Genomic DNA, 15,028 nt, shown 5'->3' on the forward strand with positions numbered 1-15,028 from the left:
CAACTGTTAAACATGGAGGAGGATCTGTGATGATCTTCAGGGAGGGGGGGTTATATCTTGGAAATCCGCCAGCCTAATGGTTTCCCTTCGTGGAAGAATTAATAGTAAAGACTATTTAAGCATTTTGTTTGATCAAATTCATCCTATGGTTGCAGAACTGTTTCTGGAGGGAAACGCAATCTTTTAGGCTGATAATGCACCAATTCATACAGCTAAAGTTGTTACTGAACGGCACAAGGAACATTCTAGTGAAGTTGAACATCTTATCTGGCCACCACAGTCCCCAGATCTCAAAATTATTGAATATTTATGGTGCATTTTAGAAAAAAAAGTAAGGAGTCGATATCCTCCATCATCATCACTACAAGAACTGGAGACTGTTTTAGCCAAAGAATAGACAAAAATTCCTTTGGAAACAATTCAAACTTTGTACCAGTCCATACCTCGTAGAATTCAAACTGTAATTACTGCCAAGGGCAGTCCAACACTATATTAAAATAAATTTGTTTGAAATTTTAAAGTGTTTCCATTATTTTGTCCAATCCTTGTATCTTCAATTTATCAACCCATTCATGTGTCTGTCTATATTCTCTGCCATTTCATGTCTGAGATACATCATTCTACAGTTATGGAATCAGCCTGATTGATCTCACAACAAAAATCCTCAGTACCAGTGTCATAAGCTGGGTCTGCTAATTAGTAACATCCATACTTTTCTGCCCAGAATAATAAATATGTTAATTATGTTTACAGAGAAGTTTTCTTATATTTTCTTAAATTCTGTGCTGTAACAATCACGGATGTGCAATGTTTCAGAGTACAAAGGAGGGTGTAAGTGGGAGGTTATTAGTGAAAAGTATATATGGAACATGATATAGATGCACTTGCCCTCACTGATAAGAAAGAGCTAGAGAAATATGTCTGGGAGAGGTTATTGAACAAGAATGTGTGGGAGAGAGAAAGATTATTCCAAGCAAACTCAGCAGGAAACCAGGAGTTGAGGTTGACAACTGAATTATCAAATCAATCATAAAGGATGTTCACAGCATCTAGAGTATCAATCAGGGAAATATCGAGATGTTGGAAATATCTGGCAAAGTAGGATGTGTTAGTAAATCAGATAGAATAGAGAGGTTTTACTTTCTTAACACGCATATTTATAAACTTTCTTATGAATTAACTTTGCATATCCAACTGACCATACACAAAGTTTTCCTCTTAAATAGTTGCAGATCCTAGACATCTACCTCCTACAATTCACAGTCATATAGTATCACACATTTTTCATGCTTCATATGGAATTAAGAGTAACAATCAACCTCTCCTATTAATTGTACCATGTTAACCATGTAGCTATCGACATCACTTGACATATATGACCCTCTCATCTCTGAGACAATCACCCTCTATCTATTCATTGGGCTATGCTACTCATGTAATGAGGTACAGCATTGAACCCACTTGTATTCAATCACCTATTACTACTGTTCTTATCACTCTACCTCTTTTGCTCATCACAAGGCTTAGGTATATATAAATGATTGCATACAATCAGTTTTTACTGAAACACTATCATCACCCTTTGTGTATTACCAGTCATCACTGACATCCATTACTCTTACCACTGTCCACTTCTATTACTATCTATCACTCTGTCACTTTACCTTCCTGACTCTTTTCACTATTTCTTCAAATATACTCGTTCCCATGTTCCACCAATCCTAGTTTTTCTTCTGTCATAGCTCTATCTACTATAAGCTCTCTTGGTCACATGACTTTGAGTGATCAGACATGCCGAGTAATAGACTTCACCACAATAAAATGTGCCCAATACATTGTAAAGTGGTTATCAAATGAGCAGAAACAACATGTGGTCAAACATACTCTGTGGACATGTTAAGGACATAACAACTTCTCTTATGGTGATATCATTATAAAATACACCAAATACTCTCAGTAAAGTGATTTGCTTTAAAAAAGCCATCCAATGGTTAAAAACCATGCCAAAGAAGAAATGCACGAGTAACATGTGGTCCTCTAACACATACTAGCATGGAAAACAGTCTTAATGGTGATGATGATGTCAATAACAAAAATAATGATGATCCTTTCTAGAATACTATAAGTATAACATTGCTCCAGCAGCAAAAGATTAAATCACATCTGCAGCTTCAGAATTCCCTTTGTGATTCTATAGCTCTTATGTCATGATATTGTACTATCCTATTTAGTTTCTGTAAGGATTAACATGATTTAGAAGTGTTGGTAGTATGGAAAGTATTGAAGATTGAATATTGGCAGTAGTAAGAGAAATTCACAATGTTTACTTGTCATAAACATTACATACAGGAGATCATACAATTAAGTAGCAACCCTACAGGAAATTGTATAATTAGTAATGTCAGTTCATGATGAGCAGAATTGCTAGAAGATGGATAATTAATTAGAAGGTAAGTGATTGAAATTATGCTGAGCTTTTTCATCTTCATGTTTTAATTCAAGCTGTGCTCTTGTCAGCAGGAATCCGATAACATGCATATGCAGGAAATTTCATTATATTGTTCAGGTAATGAAGCATGTGTCCAACCTCATGAAAAAGATTTACCGCAACTCAATTATCAGTCCAGTAATTTCTCAGCTGTAGATAACCTGCATACCTCAGAGGAACAGTGGTGGTTGAAAAGAACTTTTGGCAAACACTCATCAAATTTCCTATTGATGAACTGTAAACTTTTAATGCAGATTCGATTGGCTGCAGAATTCTTACTGCTGCACTATTAAATGGCATCACTTGTACCAATAAGTGACCTGAATCTCAGCTGGAAAAGATTACACAGATAGGATTCTATCAATCAAATCAAAGCCTTTTTATGTTTCAGAAAAACAATACTATAGGAAGGATTTTCAATTTTCTTGCAACCAAGCCAATTTAATCATACCTTTAATTGAATGAATTCTGGTCCATTGTCTGAGACTGTAGTCAATGGAATGCCAAGTTTAGAGAAAATGAGAAATAAACATTTCCTTGTTTTTCAATTGATCTGGAACATAAAAAGGCTTTGATTTAAGTGATAGAATCGTATCTATGTAATCTTTCCAGCTGAGATCCAAGCCACTTATTAGTACAAGTGATGCCTTGGAATCTGATTTTAGAGCACATTTCACAAATTATTCATTATCTATATTATCAAGATTAGACCTCCAAACACAAGCCCTTGCTTTCTTTAATGTTTGTTATACATCCAAATGTGTGATAAGTTGTGAAAAGAACTTTTGCATAAAGCTCAGGAATAATAATAATCTTATTTAAGATAAGATCATCATCTACAATCATTTCAGAAGAATGTCTGACAAACTGACATTCTAAAAGGAGTTGGTTTACACTAGTCTTTTCCAGTAATGTGATTCTTTAAGTGAATATGAAGGTTATATGTGTTAAAATAAAAGCTGATAACTTCAACTTTTTGAACATCAGCAAAAATAAACTGAAGGTCAGGTGAGATCATAGAGATGCTGGATCAGAGGTGAGGTAGGTAGATGTGTGCTGTATACAAGAGACAAGATGGAAGAGAGCCTCAGCTAGACTCCTCAAAGGCAAAGAGCATAGGTATAAATTCTCGTGGGTATCAGTAATGGAGGTATATCATTAGAAGAGAGTTGAATAGATAAGGTAACTGAGGAAGACAGAATGTGCAATAGATTAATTAAGTTTAAGCTAATCAGGACAACATGACAGAATGAGATGAAAGTTGCTGTCATGACAATATGACGTTAACTTTCATCAAGGCTGGCAGATGAAGAGAAATCCTGTGTTTATGATCCTGCAGATTAGCAGATGGTAGTTTTAGAACACATATGAGGCAACACCATGTTAGTTTCTCCTGCTTACATGGAAGAGATCAATATAGTATAAGGAATGAGGAGAGATCAAGGCTCCTGGAGCAGCCTGATCAGCTACCAATTAGGTGAACACACAGGACAGAAAGACTTCAAGTTCCCAAGGAAATGATGAGACAGACAGATGGTTGCAAATATCAGGTCATTAAGAATGAAATGTCTGATTTTGAACTAAAAGTTTATTTTACTTTATCTCAACAAAAAACAATGCAGTTAATCAATGTATGCACCTAAATTATCAACACAATTTTGTCATTTTATCAGTAGCTTATTTATGCCAGCAGCAAAGAATTCTGGAGAGCAAGAGGTGATGAAATCACAAAAGGCTATTTTTGCATCTTCAGATTTGAAGTTTTTGCCTTGCAAAAAGTTGTCTAATGCCTGGAAAATGTGATAGTCAATTGGTGCAAGATCTGGTGAATATGGTGGATGACAGAGTACTTCCAAGTTCAGTTCCTGTAACTTGAGCAGCATTCTTTGTGCAATATGTGGTCAAGCATTGTCTTGCAAGAGAATTGGCCTGTCTCTGTTGACCAATCTCAGTTGCTTAATTGCAAGTTCACTCATCATTTCATCCAATTGGTTGATGTATACATCTGCTGTAATTGACTTACCAGGTCTCATGAAGATGTAATGGATGACACCAGCACTGGACCACCAAACAGACACCATTAGCTTTTTTTGGTGAATATTCTTTTTGGGATTGTGTTTTGGCATATTATCTCTATCGAACTACTGTGCAGAACGCTTGTTATTGTTGAAAAGAATCCATTTTTCATAAATATAATGCAATGCAAAAATGGTTCGCTTTTATGCCATGACAGCAAAGAACAGGAAATTTCAAGATGTGTCATTTGATGCTTATTCAGTTCACCCATCCAGCTTCTTTACCTTGCCAATTTGTTTTAGATGTCCAATACAGTTGGAATCGAAACCTTGCTGCTAATTCATACGTAATTTGAGATGTATCTGCTTCCACTATAGTTTCCAGCTCATCGTTATCCACCTTGGTCACAGGTCTACCATAGGGCTGATTTTCAAGAGTAAAGTCACCAAACTGGAACTTTTCAAATCATCAGCGTACAGTGCGCTCATTTGCCACATCTTCACCAAACACCTCATTGATGTTTCAAGCTGTCTGGGATGCACTGGTTTCATGATAGAACTCATATTCATAAACATGAATTTTTTATCTATCTGTGGGTTCACAAAAATTGATTTACAAGAGAAAACTCACAATATAATCAAACACAATGAATTGCATTTCAAAAAGTGGCATGGCTACGTTTATGAAAGACTGTTGAATGAAGAAACTAACTGGAAGAGAAGGCTACCTCAAGTAGACCCAACAGAAGGACCAGTCAGAAATGTTGACAGCAATATGATCACAAGTGCAAGTAAAGATATGAAAACAGGGACGGTTACTGCACCATCAAAGATTGTTCCTAGGATGATCAAAATAGCAATACCAATCACGTAAGTGATTAGTATCACAGGAAGGTGTCATACCCAATGGCAACATACTAGAACCATCATAAACCACTATAATGTCAAAAGTGACTAAAGCCAAATCTGTAAAATTTTCCCCGATATGGAAGCAAAACTAAGAAGCCTCAAATTTAGAAATGTCTAAATTTTTTAAGAAGTAGCAAAGACAAGACTTGGACTAAGTTTAACATGCTGAAAAAAAAAAAGGAAGTTGGAATTTCATACAGTGCAGACAATATAAATTATGGATGCACAAGTTCACAAATAATGGGATCACAGAAAGGATGGTAAAGAAGATAGGCTTCCTATGTGGCAGATGCACAAAAGTAGTGAGCAATAAGAATACATGTGAAATAAATTCCTTCATATGTCTGGAAGGTTCACCAAACTAACTGATAGCTTTTGCAACCTAGTTGACCTAATTAGCATTGGGGGTGGGCATACCAAAAGCAAAGTAGTCAAAGTAAGAAAATGTATGAGGAAAAGTTTGAGGAGTTATTACTTCAACTGGCAATAAAAGGTTTCACTCTCAGAGTAAAGGGTAAATTGTCTGACATTAGTGTACAAGCTAAAATGTTGCACAGTAACCAAGACATAAGCCTTGATAAAATAAATCTAGTACATTGTATGAAGTGGTTGGTGTTGGGAAGAGCATCTGGTCATTAAATACCATACAGAATGAAACATAAGCAAGGTTCCCCGATTTTTCTTGGAGCGCCACAACTCCAAATAGGAGCTGAATGAGGCTGACATCTCATCCAATTTATATCAGCATGGAAAATGGATGTCAAATGATAATGATGATAGTGATGATATTACCAAACTGATCACAATCATACTTTAACCTATTTAGAGCACCCATATGGCTGGTGATTTTGGTGCAGCCTACTGGCTTGCCAATCCTTGGTCAAACTGTCCAACCCATGCAGACATTAAATGATAATGAAGAATGAAAATGCAATTGTCTTGTAATGATAATATGACAACTCACTCAGCAGTCTACTATAAAGCTAGCCCAAAAACATCAAGAGCCTTTGAAAAAATGAATTACAACTAATGACCAGCATCAAGCTTGAAGGATTTCATTAATAATTTTAAAAATCACTTTTTTTTTCAGTACTCCCTACCACATTACAAGCTTCACATTGAATATCATTCCAGTTTCTCTTAAATACTATAGATCTTCTAACTATGGCATATTCAGAAACATCAGTAAGAGTTGTTTCACATTCGGTAGAGAATGTTCCCAAAATAAAGTATTGTGTAAGTTCTTTTGTTTAACATTAATGCATATTCTTTAAGCATTCCTCATATAAAGACATTTCTTTTTACCACAAGAAGTTCAACTAGGTCTACAAGTTCTGATACAAACCAGCAATAGTAGTTATAAACTCCAAATATTTTACAATTTCATCTTTTGGTTTAGGAACAGTAATCTGCTAGATTTTGTCTATTAGCCAATGTGATTTGATCCAATATTTTGAAATATTTATTTCAAGGAAATCAACGGAAGATGCAGGATTAATGTGTTTATTCTGGTTAATCAATACATTGGCTCCTTTCAATCTAAAAACAACTGAATTTTCTCGATTCTTCAGTTTATTCTAAGTCACTGCAAAATATGTAATCCTGATAATCAATTTGTTTCAATATAGACTCCTTGCAATATTGAAAATGTAGTGACTATTTTTCAGTTCCAGTTGATGTTTATTGACTAAAAAAAGACTATTGGTTGTATTTAATGCACATAATTTTTTTTTTTTTAGTCCTCATCCAAACCAATGTTAGTTTGCCCTATTTAAGCCAATTGAGTGAAACAAAAACTACTTGATCTTGGCATATATTTGCATATTAAGATCAGAATAGAGATCAAAAGAAACAATTAAGAATACTATAAATATGATAGACTTTCTATGAATACAATACAATCATAGTAAGGATATATAATAAAGTCTGGCAAGGGAAATAACACATAACATTAGAGAAAATACTATTTCAAAATATCAAGTAAAATATTGTTACTGAAAATACTATTTTACTTAATAACTATAGTTAATGTAGTGTTAAAATGTTGGACAACTACGAGCTAAAACCTTGCTATATTTTTCATGCTCCTGGAAAGATACATTATTCTGTTAACTGCCTACTTTATGATTGATTAGTTATTAATAGGAGGCTGAAAAAAAACATTTGATCTAATGGTTGCGAAAAATGTCTTACACATTCAAGCATGGAAAATTAAAGAAATTGGTTCAGACTGAGTTTTTTTTTTTTTTACAGTATTTAGATCATTACCTCATTCAGCTACAAATTTCACCAAATCAACTATACCCATTATCCTCCACAGTATATAAAATAACCACAAACCTAAGTCAGTTAGTTAATTATATTCTCTTTTCTTGAGCCAAGGCAGTTAGGAAAATAAAGTACAGATGCTACATGAAACTGAAGAAATTTAATAAAATCTAAAAGACTCAAAACTTAGCAAATATCTAAGCATCTGAAATGAACTGTTAATCCCATTAGGATTTTGCAAATTATTAACCCCCACCATGAAAGATGAAAGATCTAAACATTTACGAGAGGTTGCTGAAAAGTTCCTGGCTTTAAGGGTGTGGCGAAAGGCCTGGTTGGAGGCCCAACATTCTAAGTTCTTTTACACGGCTTTACTAAATCTGAAGGACCACTGCAATAAGTGTGTGAATCTGAGAGGAGGATATGTTGAATAAAATCATAATTAACAACTGATCCTCTTGTATTTTCTTTTACCCAAAGCCAGGAACTTTTCAGCACCCCTTTGTACATCTACATTGTTTTGATCAGTCTAATCTCCAATTGTAATCAAAGGTCTTATTCCTGAATATGTACAGAATAAAATGGCAAACTGGTTTCAAATGAGATATCTTTATATCTAGACTAATTAAAAGTAACAACACTCTTGTCCATCCACTGGGACAGTAATGCACCAAAATGAAACACCAATTATAATCTGTTTACAATATGCTTAATTATCAATCTGACAATGTATTAAAAAAGTTTAAAACTCACATGCACGTCCATTGGTCTCCACGTCAAAAAAGCACCGAGGACGGTACGTTCCGTTAACAGTCATGCTGGAAAGAAAAAAAGAACCAAAGAATTTTAATAAATAGGATGGAAGTCAATATAAATGATTTAAGGTCTTAGATATCCAGAAAATGTTTAAAATTAAAAACAAAATTCTAAATACAAAAAAAACAAAAAAACATCAAGATTATTCAATAGTTTGAACACTGATTGGGTGGGTTTGCTCAAATGTGATCTATCACCATCATCATTACACTCTCAAGCCCAGACTTTTCAAAGCCTCCTAAATTTCCCACAATTAAGTTCACCTAATTTTCATCATCTTTGGCATAAAATACTAACCCATAATCAATGTTATAATTTTTTGCTGTTGATTGCCCAAAAATTTGCTTGCATACAAATTTTGTCTTTCCTTGCAAAGTATGTGCACATCCATGTGAGTAACTATTTTCAATCTAAAAAATATACAATTTCACCTTGAAACTGACTGGCATAAAATCACTCAGAAATACAATATGCCTGTGGACCAGCACTTACGGTCTCTTACTTTGCCTTTTCTACTGCTATCACATCACCCTCTGCTCCTTGGAGTTAGCTGGGTTCATATCAGTTCTACTCAGGTATTCCAGTCCAACTCAGCTCTTCCCTTTCATACTCTTAAGATGTCCCACACTCACCCCAGACTCCACATTAATCACTACATCCAGTCCTTCTGGAACTCCATCCTTATACATAACTTTCCTGCAAATATTATACTCTAACCTCCCACCTGGCTCACAGACACTTCCCTTGGTTCCACTCCCTCTCTCAGCTGAGAGGTCTTTGTCTTGCAAGCTACTGGATGACCCCACTGGTACCACATAAAAAGCACCTGTGCTGGCCCCACATAAAAAAACAGTTGTGCTGGTTCCACATGAAAGACACCCAGTGGTTGGCATTAGGAAGGACATCCTGCAAACCATCCAACTCATGCCAGCATGGAAGACAGATGTTAAATGATGATGACGAAAGGTTCAAAAGGAATATTAATGGCACTGATCTCACCAGTCCACAAGGACTGGCAAAGGGCATGGAAAATGCCCCTTTTCTCAGACTAAACAAGTAAGATTTCTTAATTTCACCAGAGTATAACTTTTTTTTAAAGTCAAACTTACAGATTTCCTGAAAAGAAAGTGCATATATTATTTATATCCTACAACGAGCTACAGTATGTTTGATTTGCCTGACATCATCAAAAGACATTGCTATGCTATATTTCTATAAGTATCTCATTTTGTTCACATTTTTCATTGGAATCGACTGTTGTCTGCGTGTGTATAGATCATGATGTACCTATGCATGTAGATGTGTGGGTACATACATACATAGATATGCGACTGTGTGTGTGTGCGTACAGTGATGGATTCAAGGGTTTCTTTTATTTATAAGTTGATTTTTTTATTTCAACCATTCTTAGGCTTCTAATCTTCTTTCAGTCAAACACTTACAAAGCTTAATTCAGTTCATTTAAAAAGGGTAAGCAACATATTGTAAGCCAGACTATAATTCACGAATAAATTTATCTGCATTGCCCCTCTGATACCTTTGCTTTTAATTTCTTTTGATGTTTTAGTCATAACCTAACGTTTTTGGGTAGTTTTGTTCAAAAATGACTGCTCTACAACATGCATTTAATCAAAGCTATGAATAGACCAATATAAGAAGCACCGGGATTCAGAGTGGATGATGAATATACTGAGTATTAATTTGTACCTGCCTCTGCTAAATGTAATTGTTCTTTACTTTCCTTTTATTTTTCTTTAACTGAATTAAGACTAAACTGACTTGTTTTAAGGAGTAAATTAAGTGCTATCTGATAAACATAGTTTCATGCTTTGCTCTTCATTGATTATTCATATTTTAAATATATGGTTGTTGCCAGTGCCGCTGGACTGGCTCCTGTGCAGGTGGTACGTAAAAAACACCATTCGAGCGTGGCCATTGCCAGTACAGCCTGACTGGCCCTCATGTCGGTGGCATGTAAAAGCACCCACTACACTCTTGGAGTGGTTGGCATTAAGAAGGGCATCCAGCTGTAGAAACTCCGCCAGATCAAGATTGGAGCCTGGTGCAGCCATGTGGTTCGCCAGTCCTCAGTCAAATCGTCCAACCCATGCTAGCATGGAAAGCAGACGTTAAACGATGATGATGATTTAGCTTCTATCCATAAATTTTGACCATCTTTGATCCTAAGTTTGCTGCATAAATAGTTGGTTCTACCGATTTTGGAAATCATCATAAAATTTGTCCCACCAATTTTTGCAGTTTTGTAAACTACAACTCTATAAGAATAAGAATTTATATTTTTTATCTTCACTATCATTATGCACTTTCTGTTTCTGAAGTTTCATAATAATATCTATGATCAATTGTTTAAATAAATTTTGTTTCATCAGCATGTTTCCAAACGAAATTTGGTTGATTGAAATAATACTTGCAAACAGACTCGACCAAATAACTGAAAAGATACTACAATTCAGCTAAATGACCTTTTAATAGTGGTGAAGACTAAACACTAGATAATTTAGTTCACACATTACCGTCTAGTTTTATACTTCCCTAGATATAAACATAATTATTGAAGGCTGAATCTGTTGCTAAAGAGGATTTTAAAGCTGCAGTAGTTAGAGATGGTCCCATAACCCCATAACTTCAATCACCATGGACCATCAAAGTGTGCAACCCATGTCAGCAAGGAACATGGAGGTCAAATCATGATGACGAAACAAGGGATAACCCTCTATACTGATAATCTGATAGAAATAGCAACTAAATTTTCTCTCAGGTCACACCCTAACATATTAAAAAAAAAAAGAGCGACATTACATTGGACTATGTGGCCCTGACATTAAAGAAAACACAGAAAGGTCACAACAAGAATGCTTTTGATAAGTTTGCTTGATTAGGATTAAATGAGGGTGAAGGATACAAAAAAAAAGATAAAAAGATATATATATATATACATATAAATACATGTGTTTATACTCCTGTCACATCTTGACAACTGGTGTTGGTTTGTTTACATACCCATAACTTAGCGGGTCGGTAAAAGAACCGATAGAATAAGTATCAAACTTTTTTTTAAATTACTGCTGTCGATTTGATTGACTAAACCCTCCCCCAGCTATGCTCCAACATGACCGCAGTCCAATGAGGGAACAAATAAATGATAAAAGATACTTTATATTTAACTGCCACTGATTTACTTTAAATGAAACACATTTCTTAAAAATCGTTTGATTGTTAATTAATAATTAGCCCTGTGGATTTCCAACTCCACAATCTGAAACGTTAAGAAGGATTATTTTGTGATGGAAAACCGGTGGATAAGTTTTCACACGTTAGCTGGTTTGCGCGTACTAAATGCTTAAAACAGTCGTTTTAAAAATGATGTCAAGAGTTAACAAATAACGTGTAGAGGGGGTGGATATGGTATCAGAAAGGAATGAGACAGGTCAATAGATTTGAACTAAATCAAAATGCAGAAAGCATTCGTCGAGCCAACGAGGAGCAAAGCCTGAAAGGTCACTCAGGTTGCTAGAAATAATAGCTGAATCTCATTCGAATCGCATTTAACCATCTTTAAAAAGACATTGATATTGTACAAGACAATATTGTCGTGGCTGAAACGCCTTTGATCATATGTGTACTCAGACAGAACTGACCGGCAGCAAAACATCACGAAGCAATTCGATCAAGGGACCTACTAGAAATAACAGCTAAATCTCTCTCGAAAAAAGACAATGTATGCCCAGATATACAAAAGATTGGATGGTTTTGACTAGAGCGCCTTTGATAGTAGGCTTGCGCGATTAGGAGTGACCTGTTGGTAAGAACATGAAGCAATTCTGGTTTAACAACGTGTATTACAAAATTAGCACAGGAAGCAACCAGGGTAGAAAGCTTCATTCAAATGACGTACAGCAACTATTTTGAGTTTACAAGATTTTTTTTTTAATGTCTGCAACATGGATGAAGATGACTATATATGCTCATGCATGATCATAAACCGATTTATGAATAAGTAAATTGTAGAATTTAAGAGAATAAAGAAAAGAAAATTTAAAAAAAAGAAGCTTAGCAACATGATCAATATGTTGGAGACGAGGGGTGGATACCGATTATAGTAGTTGTGCGATAGCAGATTACGAATAGATCCTCAAATCGATAAGTTATAATTATTCCGATGCCAATCAATACCGAAAGCAGACAAAGGAACTATCCACAGATAGGTTCATATTGATAATATAACATACATAATATTGTCCGAATTTAAAATACGTCAACCAACAGACACGATAGTGCTTAAATCCGAGCAACAGCTCTGATATGTTAGTTAATACTACCAGCTAGATCAGTGTAACTAAATATTTGTAACTAGATATTACTATTGTAAATCAAGATTTAAAAGATGGTTTGACTGGCTGTCTCCTTAATAATTTAACCATCGAAACGAAAAGCTTGTATATATATATGTGTGTGTGTGTGTGTGTTCTTTTCAATCATGCCAATAAATATATACAATTGCCTACAAGGCAGAATTGACCACTCGCTATATATATATATATATATATACACACACACAAACATGTATTTATGTATCAGCTGCTATGAACACAGTCACGATGAAGAAAAACATTTTTCAATGAGGTAATTTAATTCTGAATTTCGAAGAAGCAGAGCAGAAACTATTTGCAAGACAGTTCTCCTATTTGCAGTTTAAAGAAGATTTGTTGTGGTGAGACGAAATGAAACGATGATACAAACGACATGTATAATGGCGGAACATGAAGGAATACAGTACTGTACGCTATATAAAGCAAACAACAAGGGTACGACTGCTGCTGCCTACCTCCTCGTCTTATTTGTTGAACACTGGCTGAGATATTTTCCTAACAAAAAATGCGTACAACTATATATACACACACATATATATATAGTCATAAGAAGTAGATAACAATTTGCATAGAGCAATATATATACCCAAGTTAATTTTAGTATAGTTTCCGTTTTTTTTTCTTTCTTTTCTCAAATGTTTATTAAATGTCAGGTATACTTAGCTCTTCGCAACAACCTTTAACAATGTAAATATCAATACAAAAACAAAATGGTTTCAAAATATATTGCTACAAATATACGTCCAATACGATCAGTCACCTAACAAGACTATATATATATATATGTATGTGTATATATATATTATATAAATTGTGTATTATTTATATATATATATATATATATATATATATATAAAGGTTCAAACTACCCACAACTGATTTGATTTGAAAACCCACTAGAATGGGAGCAAGCGCTAATCCGAATGATATGATATATATGTAAAAAATGTAATATATAAATAAATATCTACAAATATGAACCATCTGATCTGATTACCTCAATTTTTCTAATATATATATATATTATATATATAATATATATATATATATATATAAAGTTGTGTATTATATAGGTGTATGTTTATATATACCCGTAGAAGGCGGAGGTGTGTGTGTACATTACATATAATTTTGTTTATAAATGTATTAATTAGTAGTCATTTAATTAAGGAAGGAAATTAAAAACGATAGACTAGCGCGGCAATAAGATTTTAATATGGGAGGAAGAAAGCATTTAGTAGTGTCTGTCATCAAGTGGAATCGAAGGTTTGCTCAAAGTGGAAGCAATATTTAGGACTGATACAACATATCATGGAAAATAAAAACCCTCGGTGCCAGGTGTTAATTGTCAATCAAACCGAATCTATTTCATATGCAAGATTGTCTCTTCCTCTCAATATATATAAATATGCATATTATTTATATATAAGTATAACTATCTAGAAAAGGGTATCTTTTTATATATATATATAGTGAAATCAAGTGAGATGTGGACAGCGGCGGGGAAAAACAAGGGAAAAATACGCCTAACCATTACATTTAGACTGCAAGCAAAAGGGAAAGCATGTACGATCAAGGTACACAATGATTTGGGAATAAAATTGACTCGATGTTCATTACTTAAAACTAAAACATGAAAGAGTGTTAAAAGTTAACAAATACTAATAATAGCTATTTAACGTTGGTCAAGCATGGGTCAATATATAACAGAAATTATAAAGAATACCTCAAGAATGCTTCATGCACATCATTAAAGATTTCAGGAATGGCGGTTTATAGATCTGACCTAAAAAAAGGTGCGATAGATTCGCACTATAAATTTAGACTAAATAAAAACAAATGTTTGTATTCAAATAAAATCAATTCTGCTAATGTACATTAAAATGGAAAACATAATCGAGAGTAAATAGCAAATAAAATTTTAATCTGTTTCAAAACATTTAAAATAAGAAATAATTGAAATGACGATGTAAGATTCAATAAACCCTAAACATTATAATGGACTAAACCAGAAGGCTTTGACATGTGACGTCAACTATGATAATTGTAGTTTTTTCGTGCCTCTTTATACCACTTTTATAGTACTGGAACATCAAGTGGACAAACCTATTTTATCCTAACATAAAACGCGTATGATGCCG

The 15,028-nt window shown here is 34.3% G+C and overlaps 1 protein-coding gene across 2 annotated transcripts in view; it reads right to left on the reverse strand.

Moving 5' to 3' along the window:
• LOC115213456 (NK-tumor recognition protein) overlaps window positions 1-14,759 on the reverse strand; it is a 65,085-nt gene extending 50,326 nt beyond the window's left edge. For both annotated transcript variants that reach the window (XM_029782437.2, XM_029782436.2), the window contains exons 1-2: window positions 14,614-14,759; window positions 8,434-8,498 (exon numbers count right to left, since the gene is read on the reverse strand). In XM_029782437.2, the coding sequence (XP_029638297.1) occupies window positions 8,434-8,497 (64 nt within the window). In that variant the 5' untranslated portion in view covers window position 8,498; window positions 14,614-14,759. The remainder of the gene's footprint in view (window positions 1-8,433; window positions 8,499-14,613) is intronic.
• Window positions 14,760-15,028: the final 269 nt, after the last annotated feature.

The sequence above is a fragment of the Octopus sinensis genome, linkage group LG6 (genome assembly GCF_006345805.1).
Source record: "Octopus sinensis linkage group LG6, ASM634580v1, whole genome shotgun sequence".
Lineage (NCBI taxonomy): Eukaryota > Metazoa > Mollusca > Cephalopoda > Octopoda > Octopodidae > Octopus > Octopus sinensis.